General features: G+C 46.4%; 1 protein-coding gene across 1 annotated transcript in view; it reads left to right on the plus strand.

Moving 5' to 3' along the window:
* Positions 1-6,297: 6,297 nt before the first annotated feature.
* Positions 6,298-21,325, plus strand: part of ADRA1B (adrenoceptor alpha 1B) — a 48,955-nt gene continuing 33,927 nt past the window's right edge. The window contains exon 1 of the mRNA XM_059417275.1: positions 6,298-7,795. Coding sequence (XP_059273258.1) covers positions 6,847-7,795 — 949 coding nt within the window. The 5' untranslated portion in view covers positions 6,298-6,846. The remainder of the gene's footprint in view (positions 7,796-21,325) is intronic.

The following is a 21,325-nucleotide window of genomic DNA, read 5'->3' on the forward strand; positions in this document are numbered from 1 at the left end:
TCAACTGTCTCTGGGATTCAAACTCAGAGCCTGTGCCAGGCTGCACAAACAGAGGCAAAAAACAACACAAAACAACAACAACAACAACAACAAAAGCAGTGGCAAAAAACAGTAATGTGGCTGGGCTTAAATCTCTGGGCTACTAACCTGGGTCTGCCTTAAGAAAATCCCTTCTCCTTTCTGGGCCTTTGTGTTCTCACATGTAAAATAACAGTATTGAACTACATCAGGGGTCAATAAACATTTTCTATCAAGGGTCAGAGAGTAAATATTTTAGGTTTTGCAGGACAGACCGTCCTATTGCAGCTACCCAGCTCTGTCACTGTAGCATGAAAAGTACCCACAATAAAAACATAAGTGAATGAGCCTGGCTGTGTGTTCCAATAAAACTTTATTTACAAAAATCAGACACAAACTGGGTTTATCTCACCAGCTATAGTCTGCTGACCCCTGAACTAGATGATCTCTAGGGTCCTTCTGACTCTGACATCTCAGAAGTGAGTGATCCTGACCATAGCAGAAGAGCCCAGAGGAGCCAGTGACTTGAAAGTCAGCTGTAAGGAGTCCATTGCCATAATTTTTTTTTTTGTGATCTTGTGCATTAACCTTTGATGGTTTTAACAAATGTCGCTGGGAAGCAAATCCTGGCAGTGGCAATACACGGGCATCTTGGGAGAGCTTTAGCCCCAGTCAAACCTCCAACAGCTCCCTCCCCTTGGTCTTTGTTATGGACAATGGTGTCGGTCTCATGGAGAGCACAGTGCCAACACAGCTTCCACCCACCTTCAAACCAGATCACCATGTATAGGCTCATTCTAGAGAAATCTTGGGACCACCATGGATTCCTGGGCAAAGTGATGGGCAAAGCCCACAGCCATAAAGGGAGAGCCAGAATCATTTGAGAAAACAGCACATAATCCCCCGGACCCTCACATCTGGAACACTGTGGGCTGGTGCTGGCAACCTGTTTACCTTGTCCCACCAGAGTTGCTGCTGGGGCATAAGAAGAAGGGACCAGTTCTTCTGTTCCAGAGTTAGCAGGTTTTCACACTCCATGTTCTGGCACCCTGGGCCCTGGCCCCCCAGCCCCCAATTCAGGGTTCCCAGGCTCTCCGTGAGTACATGATATGAATTCAGCCCCTGGATGACTTGGCAATTAATCTTCACCAGTTGGCTGCAAAAAGGACTGCTAAGGATCTCTCTCTACCTTCCCGGGAAATGCTGTGCTACCGGAAGTTCTGGGCCGGGGAAGCCGCACCAAAGATTGACAAATTATAATTACCAGAGAGGACAGCTTGGCCCAGAGGGAGCTGAAATCTCTCAGTCCTGCTGCCTTCAGAGGCAGAGGAAATGCCTCTCTTGTAGCGGGCGTCTCCTGCCCAGGAGAAAGGGGGCTTCTCATCAATCCCATCTGCGCTCCACCAAGGGCAAAAATTCTCCTTCACATCCTGGAGACCACAGTCTACCTCATGAAGCAGATGCCTCACTCCTTTTTCATGTTTAGCCTCATTCTCTGGGTGCATTGCTCTGTCACCTGCTAGCCCGGCAGCCTTGAGCAACCATTCTGAGACTCAGTTTCCTCATCTATAAAATGTCAGTCATAATAGCATCCACCTCACAATAGTATTATGAGGATTAAATCAGATCATGCATATAAGTCATTTGGGACAAAATGCCTAGCACCTAGTATGCACTTAATAACCCTTGGCCGATACTATTACTATTACCCTGTCCTAGGCACTTTATACATTATCACATTGAATCCTTACCTCAGCCCAATCTGAGTTAGAGACTATCATAATCTTCATTTCACAGACAAAGAAACTGGGGCTGAGATTGATTAACTAACTTGCCCAGCTAATAAATTAGTGGAACTGGGACTAAACCCAGGTCTGTTTGATGCTGGAGTTCACTTTATCATCTTACCCAAGGTCACATTAACAGCTAGTAAATGAGGGAAGCAGGGGCACCTGGGTGGCTCTGTCGGTTAAGCATCTGCCTTTGGCTCAGGTCATGATCCTGGCGTCCTGGGATCAAGCCCCATGTCTTTGGGCTCCCTGCTCAGCAGGGACCGTGTTTCTCCTTTTCTCTCTGTTGCTCCCCTTGCTTGTGCTCTCTTACACTCTCTCTGTCAAATAAATAAAATCTTAAAAAAAAAAAAAAAATGAAGGAAGCAGGATTAGAACCCAAGTCAGCTCTCAAATCCTTGGCAGACCAAGTGCTGGCCAGGAAGGCAAGGGAGCCTCACCCAAGGAGTCCCTCTGCAGGGCCCTCTCTCCTGGACAGCTCTGCCTTGCCGTCCCCTTCCTGACCTCTGCTTTGCTCAGGACCCTGATCACATTCTGTTTTCTGCTGTAGTTTCCTTCAGGGCTAACACTGAACCTTCTGCCACCTTTTTTTTTTTTTTTAAATCTCAGTCTGGTGCAGAGAGAAGGATACGAACTTTGGAGCCAGACAACAATGCTTCGAATACCAATGCTGCTTACTCAGCTACTCAGTGAACTCTCTGGACTTCAGTTTCCTCGTTTGTAACATGGGGACAATTCTTACCTCGCGGAGTTGTAAACATTTGAGTAAACTCATGTGGGGTACATAGCACAGTGCCTGGCACATAGTAGGTAATCTCTGAAGGGTGCTTTACCATCGTCATCCTCTCCCATAGCACCTGACTCGGTGTTAGGTCATCACTTGCTTGATTTAATTCATCTCCGATTTACCAACAGCACCTAGCACGATGCCTTACATCTAGATCTTACATATTACATCTAGATGTCTGTGGCTGGTTGAGAGAGCTAACTAAAGAGGGAATACCTTGCAAAACTGCATGTCACAGGTGAGAGACCTCCTCCCATCGAGCCTCTAAGCTGATCTCAGAACCTCCCATTGCCTTGGTCTCCCCACAGGTCAAATTCAGTGACAGCTTCTCCTAGAGGGCTCAAAGAAATGGGAGCTTGCAACATCAGAGGTTTCTAATGTAATCAGATGGATAATGAAAAGGTTCTTCTTCCCCAAGCCTCGAGTGAGTCAGAGCTCTATGCTTGGCTTTGCCCCAGGGAGTACCGAGAAAATGAAATATCTTCTGTATCCTCATGACACCTAAACAAATGGTCAATTCCATGGGTCAAATATCAGCCAGGGGGGTTAAGAGGCAGCTCCAGTGAAGGGAGGAGAGGAGCAGCAAGGAAAGGACCATTAGCAAAGGTTGCTTAGTGGGGTCCTGGTACATGGCTGCTATTAAGGCTAATACCTATTTCCCTTACAGTGGGATGTTTGTTCTGCCTTTGTGAAAGACACCAGTAAATGACAATATGTCTGAAATCTACATGGATTTTGGACCTTTTGATCTGGCTCAATAATCTCTTCCACATTCAGATACCTGAACCAAGTCATGAGTGGCTATCATGTGTGGCTTCCCTCTGGGTAGAGGAAGGAGCACTGCTCTGTGGTCTGGAGAAAAAGTTTGATAACCAATTCTACACATGACTATCTATAGGAGTTTACCACTTCCCTCCTAGACCACCTCCAAAATGCAAAAATGGGCAAGTGAAAGTTTTGATAGCTCTTGAAGAGCTAAATCACTATAAACCTGTGACTCTGTTATTTTAGATTCTTCAGATACAACTTGAGCAAATTTAATTGAAATAGGGGGAAAAAATCCGTTTTCAGGGCTGCCTCGACCAGACATTTCTTAATATCAAGGAACCCTTGAAATTGTGTATTTTGTGCATTTGGGGATCTCTGCAATTTGGTGGGAGAAGTTTAAAGTCTTAGATTAAAACATAGAGAGGTGTGTGATAATCATGCATTTATATTTTGTATTATATATTAAATGTATTCATATTTTGTATTATAAGTTTTTCTAATAAAAAAAAAGAGGTTAAGAACCTACCTCTAGGTTGAGGAGTTCAAATGGAAATCACCCTGAGTGACTTCCTGTTTCCCCACCTCTGAATATCAAGTTAAAGTGATTATCAAGGGCAGACAGTGGGAAGCCTTAGATGTGGGCTTCTGGACGAGAGGAAAAGAAGGCATCAAGCTTTACCTTTCAATCTACAGCTGTCCCTACATTGCTTTATCACAAGTCCGCTAGCCACATGACCTCAGCAATATACTAGTCCTCTTGGAACCACAGGGTTTCTATTCTGTCAACGGACTATGGTTATGACCCTCTCAAAGCATTGTTGTGAAGAATAAAAGACAATAAGTAAGTGCTTGGTTCTCAGTAGAAGCTCAATCAATGTGAGTTCTCTCTTAACAGTAGCAACTCAGGTCCCAAAATTTTACTACCTGGAAGACAGCTCCCTCTATAATAATCAATCCATTCCCTTCCTCAAATATAAATTGCTAGAGTCACTTTGGAACACAGTATGGAGTTTCCCCCAAAATTAAAAATACAACTACCATATGATCCAATAATTCCACTTCTGGTTATATAGCCAGAGCCAATGAAAATATAATCTCAAAAAGATATCTGTACTTTCGTGTTCATTACAACATTATTCACAAGAGCCAAGATATGGATAGAACCTAAGTGTCCATCAAATGGTGGGTAGATTAAAAAAAAAAGTTACAGTATACATACACAATGGAATATTATTCAGCCAAGAGAAAGAAGGAAATCCTGCCACAGCTACAACATGGATGAAACTTGAGGGCATTATGCTAAGTGAAGTAAGATAGAGAGAAAGAAATACTATATGATATCACTTATATGTGTAATCAAAAAGCCAAACTCACAGAAACAGGGTTGAGGGGTAATTGCCAGGGGTTGGGGACAGTGGAATGGAAGATGTTGATCAAATGGTACAAACTTTCAGTTGTAAGATGAGTAAGTTCTGGGGATCTAATGTACAGCATGGTGACTATAATTAATAATATTGTATTATATCCTTGAAAGTTGCTAAGAGAGTAGATCTTAAATGTTCTCACCACAGGAAAGAAATTATATTTATGTGACATGATGAAGATGTTTGCTAACACTACAATGGTAATCATTTTACAATACACATCAAATCAGCACATGGTATACCTTAAACTCACCAAGGTTATATGTCAGTTATATCTCAATGAATCTGGTGGAAAAAAATCCACCCCTGCAGTGCTTCCAGGCGAAAAGTGTGACACAGCTGCTGGGTGCTCAATTCTAGATAGACCTTTATTTGGATCAAATCCTAGCTTCTCTCCATTATGGCTGTGTGAACTTGGGCAAAGAGTTAACCTTCACTGTACCTTGTCCCATCCACAAAATGGAAATGATGATGAGAATAGCCCTTCCTTCTTAGGATTATGAGAAAATGCAGAATGTACTTAGTACGCTGTTTATGACATGACAAGTGTTGAATAAATGTCAACAAGCATAAGGCTCTCCCTCAGCCAGTACCAGTATCTTCACTCCTAAGTACCATATGCTCACCTTTGGGAGTGCATCCCTATAACTGAATGTCCAACGGGAACATCAGACAGAAACGGGGGAAGAAAATCAATAATCCAGATGTCACAAGTCCCTTCCCCAGATGCCTGGCAGTCTCTCCCTCTGCCACCACCACCACCCTCACCTCCAGATAGCCCACTAGCTCGTCTCTCATTTCTTCAGGTCTTGACTCAAACATCACTCCAGTGACATCGTGAGAACCCCTTTAAAATTTCCAATACTCCTCCCCACAACACACACCATCCCAAGTTCCCCTCCTTGCTTTATTTTCTATTACACCTGTCCGCATCAGACACACCTCATGATTTGTTTATTTATTTGTTTCTTGTCTGTCTCCTCCCAGTAGAGTGTAAGCTCCTGGAGGGCAGGGGTCTTTGTCTCCTTGGTTCAATTGCTATGTCCCCAGCGCAGACAGTGGGGACTCGTTAACAATTTGTTGAAGGAGTGAGTGAGGGAGGGAGTGAATAAACGAATGAATGAAGAGAAGCCCTTGGACTTTATCACAAGACCAGAGAGGTTTCACAGGGAGCTGGGGGGCGGGGGGGGGGGGGTGTCTCAGATCTTACTCAAACCCCTCTCACCTGCCTAACCTTGCAATCCTTCTTCTAGGTGCCACACAAGTTGCACACCCCCCTAAATCTGGGCGCTGACTCCAGATGCCCCCCATTAGCGGCAAGCACCCCACGCCACTTTTGAGACTGAAGGGAGACTAGAAGGGGCAACAATCCCAGCGGGCCACCTCAGGGTCGGGGACCGGGGTCCTCACGCTCACGTCGCTCCTCCCCCTCCCCAGCCCGAGGGCCGCGTTGGGGGCTTGGGGGGTGGGCAACGAGTGAGGTAGGGGTGGGGTGGGGGTGGGGGTGGGGGCCGGCGTCCGGCCCCGGGGCTGCCCAGGTGGCGACGTCGGGGCTGCGGGAGCCTTCGCTGGACCCGCATTGCCCCCTAGTGCCGCGCGGAGTCAGGGCGCCGGGCTCCCCCGCCTGATGTCACCGCCGTGCAGTGAGCCCAGAGGCGGCTCGTCGCGAGCAGACCCTCCTCGGCGCTGACCGGGCCGGCCGCCGCTGCCCGCACACCCGCCGCGGGCCGGGACGAGCCGGGCGCCCCCTGGCCGCCGCCCCTCCCCCGCCGCTCCCCGCCCGCCCGGCCCCGCGCGCCTGACGTGGACCATTAAACTTGGAGCAGCCGCCTCGGCCCCTCTCTCGCCGCCTCCCTCTGACAGCCGGCGAGCGGGCGGCTCGGTGCAGGCAGGCAGGAGACGCGCCGCGGGGCTGGGCTGCCCGGGGGAGATGACTCCTCGCCGGGAGGGCGCCTCTGGGAAGAAGACCGCGGGCGAAGCAAAGTTGCAGGGCAGCTGAGGAGCTTGGCCGCAGCCCTTCCAGCCCGCTCACCCCAGGCTATGGAGGGCCGACTCTAAAATGAATCCCGACCTGGACACCGGCCACAACACATCAGCACCTGCCCACTGGGGAGAGTTGAAAAATGCCAACTTCACTGGCCCCAACCAGACCTCGAGCAACTCCACACTGCCCCAGCTGGACATCACCAGGGCCATCTCCGTGGGCCTGGTGCTGGGCGCCTTCATCCTCTTTGCCATCGTGGGCAACATCGTCGTCATCTTGTCGGTGGCCTGCAACCGTCACCTGCGGACACCCACCAACTACTTCATCGTCAACCTGGCCGTTGCCGACCTACTGCTGAGCTTCACCGTGCTGCCTTTCTCTGCGGCCCTGGAGGTGCTCGGCTACTGGGTGCTGGGACGGATCTTCTGTGACATCTGGGCCGCCGTGGATGTCCTGTGCTGCACCGCCTCCATTCTGAGCCTATGCGCCATCTCCATCGATCGCTACATTGGGGTGCGCTACTCCCTGCAGTACCCCACGCTGGTCACCCGCAGGAAGGCCATCTTGGCGCTTCTCAGCGTCTGGGTCTTGTCCACGGTCATCTCCATTGGGCCTCTCCTTGGGTGGAAGGAGCCGGCGCCCAACGATGACAAGGAATGCGGGGTCACCGAAGAACCCTTCTATGCCCTCTTCTCTTCCCTGGGCTCCTTTTACATCCCTCTGGCGGTCATTCTGGTCATGTACTGTCGCGTCTACATCGTTGCCAAGAGGACCACCAAGAACCTGGAGGCCGGAGTCATGAAAGAGATGTCCAACTCCAAGGAGCTGACTCTGAGAATCCACTCCAAGAACTTTCATGAGGACACCCTCAGCAGTACCAAGGCCAAGGGCCACAACCCCAGGAGTTCCATAGCTGTCAAACTTTTTAAGTTCTCCAGGGAAAAGAAGGCAGCCAAGACCTTGGGCATTGTGGTTGGTATGTTCATCTTGTGCTGGCTACCCTTCTTCATCGCTCTACCACTTGGTAAGTTGGGGACTGGCGGAGGGGAACTGGGTGTTTTCAGATCTCGGGTTTACTGGTGAGCTTACTGTAAAGTTTTTTTGTGGGTTTTGTTTTTTATGCGGTCTGTGTGTGTTTGGCAATTGGAGAATACTGTTTGTTCTGCAAAGGCTTTGCAGACTGGGAAGCTGGCTAAGAACCAACTCAGGTGTTAGTGGAACACGCTAAGAAAGGGGCTAGTCACTTGAAATAGAACCACAGGAGGAAAATCTGGTATGTGGAATGACTCTTCAACGGCGTCAGTTTAATAATTAAAAAGGACACTGGACTTGAACATCGCACCAGCGTTATCTCAGTAGTAATGATGTGCCGGTTAAGGCAGCGTCACTAATGCAGCATACAAAATAGTTTGTAGTTACCGCAGACGCGGCATTTGGGAAGCAGGCAGGCAGCTCGTACGCAGAAAGGCAGGTTTCATTCAGCATTTCCAGGGCTCTTGCAGAGACCCATGCTTGCTGTGAGCTTTGCAGAGGCTGCGTCCTCCCCCGGCTCCGTTCACCGCTTGCTCTCACCTCAATGCATTCCCTTCGTTATGAGTTAATAAGAACATTTTAACAGCTGCACTGCCCCAATCAGCCCTTGAGTGAGCTAAAGCTTGAGATTTAAAAGAGAAGGAAGACAGAGGGTCACATGTTTTCAATTTTTACCCAAAAATGTTCCTAACTCTGGTGATTCCTGGAATAGCCAGATTTAAATTTACAGGGGTCCCTCACCTTAGGCTGCCAGGCACCAAATCCTGCTGGGATGAAATTGAGTTCATCCTCTCCTATACAAATATGTCCATCTTCTTTTGTTTAGTGGTCAAAGTTGTTCAAAAAGCTTCCTGATTTTTCCTATGAAGATACGGTCTGGCTAGGAGGTAAACCTAGAGGAGGGTACCGTGACATGCTGTCCACATGGCTTGGGAAACACTTGTCCTTTCTCTAAGGCACTGATCTGCTGTGGTTTTCTCTTCCATCCCTGGGGGACACTCCAGAAAATGAATGGAGGGAGGTGATCATTGCAAAGTCATGTGCCATGACAGCAGAAGAGGTAACGGCTGCTACTTGCCATGGACCATATATGCCTGCAATCACACCCAGGGCTCCGTTAGAATGCAACCTAACCAAATCCCTCAAATAACTAAAATTCTGTAGACACACTTCCTTCACCAGAAAAGGGCAAATGGAAGGAAAGCAAATTGACATCTGGAGTTTCCATTTGAAACAGTTAAAGAAAAAAGGTATTTAACCTACACTCCATGTTGTCATTTCTGAGGCAGGCTTGCAAATTAATGCCTTTTGGAAATATTTTTAGTGTGTTACATGGGAAGCATTTGAAGCTGTATGTGCCCCCCAAGAGTGGTCACATCTCACTGCAGAGAAGCTTTCTTTTTTTCCCAAGGTCTTGGGGTCCTTTTGTAGGCCTGTTGGGTTAAAGTGGGTAACAGTTCACACTGCTTTGGACTATATAAAGATCATGGTGGTATGTGGAAGTGATTTGGTCATGCGGTAGCATGGGCCTTGGGCAAATGACCGCTGGTCTGTGAGCCTCAGTTTCTCCATCTGCAAAATAGGGCTAATTACTGTTTGCTCCATGGGGTTTGCACTAATGCATGGAAAGGACTTAATGCAGTGTCTGGTGCATAGCAAAAGCTCAGTGAAAGTTAGCTTTGTACTACAAACTAAATCCCAATCACCCCTCAGCCGTAAGTGTGTTTCTCCTGCTCAACTCACTTGTCAACCCTACAACTGTTATTAGAGTCTCAGAACTGAGTCTTTCTCCTTTCTTCCTTCTGCCTCTGCCCCCCAGCCTGCAGAGGCTATGACCAGAGCATCCTCAGGAAGGAGAAGACCCCGGCAGGATGCAGGGAATGGATCAAAGGTGCAGGCTTTCACTTTAGGGGGTGATGGAAACAGATCCGAATAGGTGAATAAGCTGCCAGCATGTTGAAATGGAAAGAGCACTGCCCCAGGAGTCAAGTGCAATAGAGTTCTCACATGAGATTTGCTATCAGTCAGCTCTGTTACCCTAAGCTTGTTGCTTTACCTCTCTAGACTTCAGATCTCACTTCCAAGGAACAGAAGGGTTGGACTAAATCAAGGGCTCTCAAACTTTAACAAAGATCACAATCATCTGTGGAACTTGATAAACATTCAGCTTCTTAGACATAATCCACAGACAATCTGATTTAGTAAATCGGATGGGTCCCAGGAACCCTCATGTTTAACCACCTACCAGGGGATTCTGAAGAGGTGGTCCACAGACGAGGCTTTGAGAATCACTGGCAGAGAATCTCTCAGCTCCCTTCGGGTTCCAGCCTCCTGGACACAAGTTAAATGCTTCAGAGCTTAGCCCTTCTGCAGGCATCCGCTGGTGCAGGAGGATGTGGCTTCTCTGTGGGTCCTGCTCTACAAACTCACCCTCAGTTTCTTCTCAAGCACCCTATCTCTGCCTTTTCTCCCTTTTCTGTTCGTGACTTTCTGAGACCATAACCCCCTAACATCTCAGGTTTTTGGTTTCCATGGTCTGCTCTCAGAGCTTGTTTCTCCTCTCCTTGCCATGAAACCTTCCTGAACACCACTGCCACTGACTCCCAAAGATCTCCCAAGGTGCTATCCCTAAGCTACTCTGTCTGCATCCTCTCCCTTGGCTGCCCAAGCCTGGGCAGGTAAGAAATACGGACTTGGCCTTGGGTTTGGGATGGACTTTGAAAGGTACTCAAGAGCTTCAAACAGAGAAGGTGCTTAATTAGCATGTTCTTAATAATTTAGGAAGACCATCCCAGTAAAATGGTGGTATGGGTTTCTACTTCCCCTGAGTTCAAATAACACCCAAACAATGGGAGCATGATGTAGAACAGTAACTCTTTTGGAATCTGAACAAGGCTCCAGATTTGAAATTTTCCATGAAATGCTTTTCACTCAACAAGGAGAGAAAGCAGATCTAGAGGGAGATAGTCATTGGCAAACAGGGAAGTGAAGGTAGAAGGAACTTCCAATTAGCAAGAGACTTCCACGTGCTTGGATAGCATGAGATTTCCATAGCTGTGTTTGTCTTCTCTGTGGGAGAGAAGGGTTGGGATCCCTCCTGGGAAGGAGGGAAAATAGCCATGCCCTCTGCAGAGTCCTGGGCAGGGGCCCCATTTGTTTTCCTTCCTCCCTTGTTTTTATTTTTGGGAGCAGGGCTGGGATGCCTGTGGGGCTGGGCCCCTCATCTCCTGTGGAGCTCTCCCCACCTGTAATACCCTGCCTACCTCCTCCCCACCCTTCCCCTATGGCCTCAGACCAAGTCAGGCCAGGGACCAGCTCTCACTTAGTTGGGAGCAGGGATGGAGTCCATCAAACAAGGACCTCTTTATTCAGTCCCTGGAATTGGGCCATGGAGGGACAGGAAATAATTGGAATATAATACAGCAGCATTTCTACTCAAGGGGCCATATGCAAGATGTCCAAGGACTCTTCAGCCGCTGGGCATTAGAGTGAAGTCTAGCTGCCACCCACCTGGGGAAGACCTGGTCAGGAGTCTTCCTGGTCAGGAGCCACTCAAGAAGTGGCTAGGCTACTCAGGGATGTGCACTGCATTGAAGGGATGGATTGGAGTGGGGGGGGAGGGGGCGCTGCGGGTGGCAGGAAGTGCTGGGCAGCCAACTGGTAGCTGGGTTTAGTGCGTTGTTTAGAAAACACTGGAACCTTGCCTCGCTCCAGATCTTTCTTCCGTCTTTTAAAATGCTGAAAGGCACCAGGAAGCCATTATTGAACTAACTGCTTTCCCCTCCAAATAGATGAAGGTCAATTTCAAAGAAACGGTTGTGTTCTCCTAGTACTGGGACCAAATGGGAATCCCTTTCTGCATTGATTTGTTTCTCTAGTCCTCTCATTCAGATTGGAACTGATGAATTTCTGCAGAGGGGAGGGCGAGGGTCTCAGAGATGACTCAGGGCAGAGCCACCCCCACAAACACACACACACTAACCCTTCAGCTCTGAGATTTTGAAACACGGGGATTTGAGGTGTCCACAAGGAAAGCAATTAGTCTGAATGAGGAAGAAATTTTTATACAGAGGAAAAGGAAAGTCCTTCTGAAGGAAAATACATTCGGCCATTTATGAAATCATTAATAAAGACTTCCTAACGCAACTACTATGTGCTACATGGCTCTGCCTACACGATGTTTACAGCTTCATGAGGTCATATTTTTATGGATCAGGTACTATGTGCCAGACGTTCTTCTAGGCTCTTCACAGACATGATCTCAGTAATCCTCACAGCTTCCCTGACAGGGGAGAGTAATTACTCCCTCTCTAAAGATGAATATGCAGGAGCTCAGAGAGGTTAGTCTTCTTGCCTCAGGTCACACAGTAAGTAGATGACAGAGCCAAGGGTTGAAACCCGGTCTGTTAGGACAGGCACATACCTGTTCCACTGACTGCAGCTAGGAGATGTCCGGCCTTCTTCCTCCCCAGTCCCAATCTGCTCTCCTCCAAATGTGCTCCAAAACTCCAAAGCCACCTTGTCAAAAGCTGGGTATTGTACTTCTGTTACAAAGCCCTGTCTTTCTTCCACTCCCTGCTCACTCCTGCAAAAAGACTCACCCAGAAAATGTCAGGGAAGGTCATCCCAGTCTTGCTCAGGGCTAGATTTGCTCCCCACTTCCAACACTGTGTAGGATGTGGGTCTCCTGATGCTGGGCCTTTTATCACCCCTGCTAGGGGAAAAAGTGGAGCCTTGCCCTCCATCTGAGAATCTAACCCTGCATCTTGAATCATTCATTCAATCCTTCATTCATTCATTGAATAAGCATGTATTTATGGGATGCCTGCTGTGTCCAGGTTGTACTAAAGATAGAGTGGTGAGCAAAACAGCTATGTGCTATGTCCTCATAAGATTTAGTTCTAGTGGAAAACACAAATCATTTGAAAAACGCACGCACACAAATGGCAACAAACAACTTGAAAGTAAAGGGCTGAGATGCTATGAGATGTAAATTACCAGAGTCAGCACATCACAGGAGTCCCTGAGTGGCAAGCCATGGAGGAGCGAACTCAGTGAAGGCAGCAGGTAGAAAGAGAGGGTCTGGATGGAAGGACGGGCCTGCCCGAGAGTCCTGAGGCTGGAACGGGTGAGGAAGTAACGAGGTGGGAGGGTAGGGAAAGACAAGGGCAGGTCAGGGCTGCAGGTGTGGGCAGAGGCCAGCCCGCGCAGGGATTTTAGGCCACAACAAGGACTTAAGATTTTATCTTAAGCTACACTGGTCACGACTGCAACATTTGAAGCAAACAGGAGATACCATCCGAGTTATGTCTTGAGATGATGAACCGGGCCTCTCTATGGAGCATGAGTCTGGGGCATGGCCATTTAGAGACCACGCGCCCCGGGGGAGCTTCAGGTAATTCAGACTTGGCTGAGGGCAGTGAAGGCGGAGAGGAACGGAGACATTCAAGGACTTGGGGATGGTTTGGTTACATGATTTAGGAGGGTTAGTGAGAACAAGAAACGTGTCTGGAGTAACTCTAAAGTTTCTGGGCTAGGCAGGTATCATTTGTTGGGAGGCCAACAAAACACAGCCAAGAGGATTCCTTCCAGAACCTTCCTCAGATCCTATTCATCAGGGTTCATAGGACAGCATGCTAGGAGTGATCTGCCAGACACTCTTGCAAGTAGATAGAATGTCCCAACCCAAAAGCTGGGCACTGTGACGGACAACTAACCAGCTGTTCATCAGAAACATCTGGCAGAGGGCTCTTCCCAGAAGCATAGATTCCTGGGCTCCACCACAGACCTATTGTATCAGAATTTCTCATGAGGGAGTGGAGAATCCTGATTTCTAGCAATTTCCCAGGTCATTCCTATGCAAGGGCCTAGCACCAGTCGACTCTATGGCTGGGAAATCCTGGAAAGAGCACCCCACGGAGAGCCAAGAAAACTTGCTTATGCTCCCCCCAGTGTGGCTGGAAGCACCTCCAATCCTGCCCAGTCCCCTGGGCTAGTCCACATGGTGGAAGGCAGAAGGCTGGGAGGAAGGAAGGTGAATTCTTTCAACTAGAGCTTCCCCAGACAAGAAGAAGAGAATGAGCGCAGCAGGAGCATCTCTTCAGTGACCTGGGTCCACTGCTCACTGCTGAACGCTATGTCTTGCTCGCCGTCCTCAAAAGGCCTTCTGCAGAGCCAGCGTCATCATCCCTGCATTTATAGCTGAGAGAACAAGAGATCAGAGAGGTTTGGTAACTGGCCCCAGGTCACACAGCTAGTAAATGATACAGTGTATCAGGCTCCACATCCGGCACTCTGTAAGCATTTGTTATATCGTTCTTATTGTTACTACAGAGCTTTCTGAACATTTGTCTGGGGTGCCCGTGGACGTAACATTTTTATTGGCTTGCGACAAAATGAGGAAAGCTATAAGGAAAAGCCTGTGTTTTTCCAAATGTATTCGATATAAACGACTGTCCTCTTGTGCTAAAGACTATGTCCTTTCTATTTTGAGACACTGAAATAGCATTTCTTTGATGGAATGATGGTAATCAGTTGTGATGATAGTCCTGTGTGTACGTGTGTTTAATGTCCTATTTGGAAAACAAAAAACAAAAAAAACAAAAACAAGATGTAGCCCTATGTCTATCCCCACCAAAGATGTTTTTGCAATTTTATTGTGAGTCTTTTCAACTCCTAGCATCATGGAAGATACCACGGTGGCGAGACACAATAAATATTCGGGGGAGAAAGCAGGAAGCAAAGGAGGGAAGGGGGGCACAAGGCAGGGAGGGGATGGACAACGAGCTTCCGCTTTGCAGTGACATTCAAAGGACTGGGGCAGAAGGGCAGGAGGGGGAGGGATGACATGCAAAGGCCACAACAGGAGAGGGGGCCATTTGTGGAGGCACTGAATCCTGCTGGATTCAGGCCACAGAAATGCCAGCGGGTGTGGGTGTAGCCGCAGCCCCGTCACAGATGGGCTCGTTCCGATCTGTAATGCAGGAAATGCCTTTACCTGAGCGTGTATGTGGCTCATAAAAATAACTGATGTCTGCTGGGCCACACTGGGAAATTGCTTTCTCGGGTATCTGCAGCATGTTTCCGCAGTCACTGTGCTCCCAGACCATGTCAGATAATAATAATACTAATAGATCCCATTTATGAGGTCTTGCCATGTGCCAGGCTCACTGTGCGATACAGGGCTGGGGGTTGCTTCTGGACGTTCCCTCACTGACTCCTCTCCCGCGGTTATTGTCCCCATTTTACAGATAAGGAAACTGAAGCTCAGAGAGGTTGAGTGATTTACCTCAGGCCACCCAGGTGATGAGGGATAGAATCTGGATTCGCATCGAGGGAACCAGATAGGGCCAAAGGGTTATCACTGGGTGTACCCTAAGTGTGGAGCTCTGAGCTCTGATTTGTGGAACCCTGAAAAGGAGTTGGGGGAAACCAGAGCCTACTCAGAGAAGGAGGAAAGGGAGGGAACGTGGCAGCCGATTATCATTCAGCAACCAAGAGGCATCATGTCCTGGCGAGAACATACATATAAAAGTAATTGGGTCTTTCCCCTACCACGAGAACTCAAAATTCCTCTTTTATTATGGATACTTCAGACATTTTGCAGAGTCCTGACTTATGATTGGTAATTTCGCATACTTTTTTAAGACTTTTATAAAATTTGGGAGCACCTGGGTGGCTCAGTCAGTTGAGCATCTGATTCTTGATTTAGGCTCATGTCATGGCCTTGGGGTCGTGAGATCGAGGCCTGTGTCTGACCCCACACTCAACACGGATTCTGCTTTTCCCTCTCGCTATGCTCCTCCTACTGTTCTTTCTATCTCAAATAAATTAACAATTTTTTTAAAAAAAAAGACTTTTATCAAATTTAGGAAAACATAAAACTCGGAAGACTTTTTCACAGTTAATTTTAGTTTCTGGCTGAATATATTTCAGGCCATGATTCACCTCTGTCACCCACATACATGTGGTCCCAGCACTACAGGACTTATATCACGACTTAGCCTCTGGCCCTATCTCTTAATGTCTCAAGTCCAGGTGAGTTAGCAGAGTCAGCATCATGAGCAAGAGAGTATTTCTAGAAGCCATTTTTCCACCTTGCAGTAACTGGCTAGTGAGGACCAAGCTATACAGAAAGAAAAATCTGCAAACTACATATATATATGTATATATACACATATATGTGTGTGTGTGTTACACACACACACACACACACACACACATACACATATATGATAAAACCCAAATGAAATATATCTCAACTCTTAATAGCTCCCAAAAATGCTCATGGCCCCTTCACCAACACCCATGTAACGGGAAATACAATAGAGGGACGTCAGCCTGGAACAAAACAGAGGCCCTAATCAATTGCACTTAATAGATCTTACTTTTGAAAACTTTACAAAACCATACAGCTATAAAGAAAATTCCTGGGTCCCTCCCAGCTCCTTGGAGTTCCCATAAACAGACGGGTGCCTAGGGTACCTGGGTGGCTTAACTGGTTAAGTGAACAACTCTTGATTTTTGCTCAGGTCATGATCTTGTGGTCCTGGGATGGAGCCCCACGTGGGGCTCTGTGTTCAACAGGGAGTCTGCTTTTCTCTCTTCCCCTCTCTCTCTCTATCCCCCCATAAAATAAGTAAGTCTTAAAAAGAGAGAGAGAGGAATGCTGAGGCTAGGCAGGAGCCCTTCACCCACACCCAAACAGCAGAGATGACTGGTCAATTTACCTGTCTCCTCTACAGACTATGACGGTCTTATAAGCAGTAACCACATCTTTCCTCCCTGCCTAACACAGGTGTTCACAAAAGCTAAGTGAATGAAAAAATCAACAGCACTATGAGTTTAGAGGGAGAATTAGGAGTGTACTGTAACTCGAATAGAATTAGTCGTCATCTCCCAAATACATCTTGTATCTTCCCCTGTGCATTTGCTCAGACTGTTTCTCTCTACTAGAAATGCTCTTTCTGTACCCTCTGAATATCCCACCGCTGCCTATCTATAAAACCCCAGTTCTGCGGACTCCTCTCTCATGGAAGCTTCCTTGGTCCCCATGCCTTTCCTGGCAGCAATCCCTCCCTCTACCTGTGTTTATGATGCCCGCTACACCTGTCCATAGAGATCAGGGTGATGTGTAAATCGTTGGCAGTGCTCTCGGGCTGCGAACCTCTGGAGGATAGATCCAAGTTTTACTCATCTCGTCCTCTTTACCTGAAGATGTGTACCCAGTAGACTCTCAGTGAAAATACCAACTTCAGCTATATGATGCATACAGTGCATTCCAGGCCTTATCTACCGTTCTCCCATCGGACAGGTATTGGGGTCATGCCCATTTTATAAATAAGGAAGTAGGCTTAGAGGCGTTAAATGACTTCTCTCATTCCTAGAAATGAGCAGAGGCACATTGAAAGGAGACTATCATGACTGCTTCTTGTAAAACCAAATGCCAGTATGAACCTTGTCATGGGGCCAGGGAAGAAAGATGGGCTATGTGAAGACCAGAGTGGACACAGGCAGGAGCTGGAAAATTGGACAACGTCTTCATTCTTTATTAAAAGGTTACCATTCCACCCACTCCGGGGGGATACCTTGTCCATTCAACCCCATTTCCCCTCACATTACTGGCCCTTGTCAAGTTCCTCTCACCTCTTGGAGGGATATGGCCAGACCTGGTCCCTGTAGAAGGAGGGGAGGAGGAAACAATTCTGGGGACTTTATAGCAGGGCCAGGTTAAGACCTTTAGGGAGGTCCAAGGTAATGAGAAGTGAATGCTTCTCCCACCTCCATTGTAATTCTGAATTAAAACACATACATGTACACACACACATATGGGCCTTAAAATAAATGTTAGCCCCACTACATTCTGGCTTATTACATGAAGACTACTTTGATTTCTTTGAAATCAAATTATATCACAAAAATGTGGAGATGTCCCAGGTTTGCTAAAGCTCTAAAGATTTACTGGGTCTGCTTGTCGGGTAATACAGCATTGCTTACAATGATGTGTCCAGACAACCCAGCCTCCATTATGTCTGCTACCAAAACATGATGATGATGATTATCATAACCCCCTCCTATTTTCAAAATAAATTTATCACTCAAAATTTGAATGATACAAGTACCTCCCTATTTGAAACCCCAGAGTAAGAGTGTCTGCAGAGGAGCGTGCCACACTGCCTCAGGATCACTGAGGAGCCGGAGGTGGGGGAGAAGAGAGAATCGGGCCCCCACAGCCTCAACCATCTGGTGAAAGAGAAAGAATGAGAATGAAGTGAGCAACAATTTCAGGAGGAAAGATGAAACTTCATGTGTCTCTCCTTGGTGGGCAAGAGGCGTTACTGTAAATGTTGATTCGGGATTTTTAGATCTTCATTCAGCTAACTTACCCTGGTTACACCAGTGTTGGAGGCAGGATCTGGAACCATGGCTGGATAGACCTTAAACGCTTAGTAAATGAAGGAATGGATCCATCTCACCCAAGAGAAGTGGTGTGACCTGAAGGTCGCATGTCTCCAGAATGCAGAGACAAGAGAAGCGGTAGGCTGAGATAATAAGATCTGGGGAGCAGAGGGGAGAGTGAGCTGTGTCTGAAGGACTCCTAAGGCTGGACTCCCTGTAGGGGGAGGGGCAGCTTCACTCCATCCATCATTCCCACTCCTGGCAGGACTGAGTGTGAGTCAAGCCAGGGCAGAGCGCTCACTGGCAGGCCAGTTTTCCTCGGACTCCATCAAGAGTACATCTGACCACGCCCATCAGCAGCACGTCTGAGCCCCCTTTGAACCATCAAGCACCCCGCTGCTGTGAGCACGCAAATTGTGCTGTAAGTTTGCATCAAGGAACCGTTCAGGCCAAAATGTTCAGAAACAGCATGTTCTAACACAAGGCAACCATTCCTCATGGATCCCCACTTAAGTTTTTCCAAGGGTATCTGCTCCCAGTGTCTTGCTCCCCTGAAGGTGGGATGCATTGGGGCTTGGCTTCGCATGATTTTTTAAATTCTTCTTTAAGCTAGAGCTTCTTACCAGGCTGACTTGCATTGCTCAGAGGCTGAGCTCAGCACCCTGGCTTTGCCCCAGAAGGAGGTTAAAATGGGACCAAGGGCAAGCCGGGCTTACTGTCATTTGCAGGCATGGGCCCCAGGGCTCACACCACCGGCACAGCCGGGCAGGAATCCAGGGAGGCAGCTGGTGGGGGGAAGTTCGTTCCACCAACTAGAACAACAACAACAAAATTATATCTCCAGTTTATATATTCAGGCCATAAATCGCCCCCTGGCATCGAGAGAACATGGTAGGGCCCCTCTCCCTGCTTGCCAAGTACACCCTCACAGCAGCCATTTGTGACTTCTTGTCCCCAGCCTTTCAGAAGTTACCTTAACACAAGGGTTCTTGGGCTTTCTTGCTCCCTGGGCTCCTTTGGCAACCTGGTGAAGCCCCTTCTCACCTTAAACAAAAAAAACGTAAGAGACAGGATTGCAAAAAAAAAAAAGTATGTTGAAATGGTTATTCCAATGTTGAAAAAAACAAATTTATGATAGAATAAAAAATGTTCTTCTTTATTAACATATTAAATAAACAAGATCTAGCAGCAAGTTAAATAAATAACCACTATAATTTTGAAGTAGTGACAAGTGCAAATATTTTAAGATATCTGCAACAAATGTAACATGATATCATAAATCTGATTTCTACTGGTGACAAATCCTGCTAATTCTACTGTGGTTTGCTGCCCACATTCCTCCTGAAGAAAATGCTAACTTTCAGCCAAAGGTTAGTTTAAAAATTTTTTAAAGAGTGATTTTTCCCATCCAAGTTCACAGACCCCACCTCATAGCCCCAGAGTAAGAACCCTGCCACAAGACATTATAAAGATGTACTTCAGGATATAAAGTTCTCTGGACATTTTTCTTTCAAACAATGAAGTCTTAGGACCACAGGGAACTTGGACAATGCCATTGTGCTTTGTAACTATTTTGCAGAACTACTTGTAGCAACTTTTATCAGCTAACTTTTTTTTCTTAAGATTTTATTTATTTGGGAGAGTGAGAACATGAAAGGGGGGGGTGGGTCAGAGGGAGAAGCAGACTCCCTGGTGAGCAGGGAGCCTGATTCAGGACTGGATTGCAGGACTTCAGGATCATGACCTGAGCCAACGGCAGATGCTTAACCAACTGAGCCACCCAGGCGTCTGCTGTTTACCTTTACAAATGTATCATTTTGTAAAAACTATCAGACAGTGCAGATTATGTTTTACATGCAACATGGTGTCTTGCACATAGTTCTATGTCAATGTATAGAGTTACTGCCTTCCTTTCCATGGCTGTATCATAATCAATTTTACGGAGTATTCTGTAGTACTTACCAATTTCCTCATTGATTGACACTTAGGTTATGTTTGGCCTTTTACTACTACAAAGCCTGTTGCAATGAATATTTTCGTATATTTGTCTGTGCCCACATATTCAGGATAAATTCCTAGAAATGGAACCACTGCAGCAAGGAATGTTTGATATTTTAGGTTTGGTCTGATTATGTTTAATTTTACATAAATAAGAAATTTAAAATATAGTAAAATGTAAAGTGTCATTAAAACAAATAGGTTAGGGGCACCTGGTTAAGCGTTTACTTTTCATTTCAGCTGAGGTCGTGATCTCAGGGTGGTGAGATCAAGCAAGCTCCTTGTCTGGCTCAGCTGGGAGTCTGCTTCTCTCCTTTTCCATCTCCCTGTGCCCTTCCCCCAACTCACACTCACGCTCTCTCACTCTTTCTAAAATAAATAAATAAAGTTTAAAAAAACACACAAATAGGTTAGGTCTATGTCTACTAATCTATTATTTAGGAAGATTGTTCATGATATTTAAGTTATAAAAGTAACTTGTAGAGGAACATGTAATCTCATTTTTCAAAGCCATTAATTCCATCACCTGCAGGGGTAGAATGAAGGAAAGAAGAGTGCATTATTAACTTTTTTATATACCTTTTTATTATTGCATGTGTTACAACAAGCACATATTCTGTTTGTGATTAAGAAAATGTAATAGAATATAAATTGAGTTTCAATAGAGTTGGAATGAGCTATTCATTTTTTTATGATCTTAAGAGAAAAAAAAATCAATGGCCAAAAAGAAAAAAATTGCATCATTTTTAATCTAATTTTACTTTACATACATTTAATATTATTGATAAACATATATGTGTATGTGTGTATAGGTGTGTATGTATATACTATTATGTGATCACCACATAATTTTTGAATGGAAAATAATTTTTAAGTGGAACACTGCCCCAGTTCAAAACTATGTTGTCAAGTGTTTGTTGTTTTTTGGTTTTGTATGTTCTTTTTCAAAACGAGAAGAATTTTGCCACTCTTGATAATGAAAAATAATTTAGACACAACATCAAGATATAAAAAAGAAAGCAAAGGTCATCCATAATACTTCTCTATATAATCAACTTCCCAGAATTTTCTATATGAGTGTGTGTGCGTGTGTGTACATACAAACTGAATCACCTAGTGCTTTTAT

The sequence above is a fragment of the Mustela nigripes genome, chromosome 12 (genome assembly GCF_022355385.1).
Source record: "Mustela nigripes isolate SB6536 chromosome 12, MUSNIG.SB6536, whole genome shotgun sequence".
NCBI lineage: Eukaryota > Metazoa > Chordata > Mammalia > Carnivora > Mustelidae > Mustela > Mustela nigripes.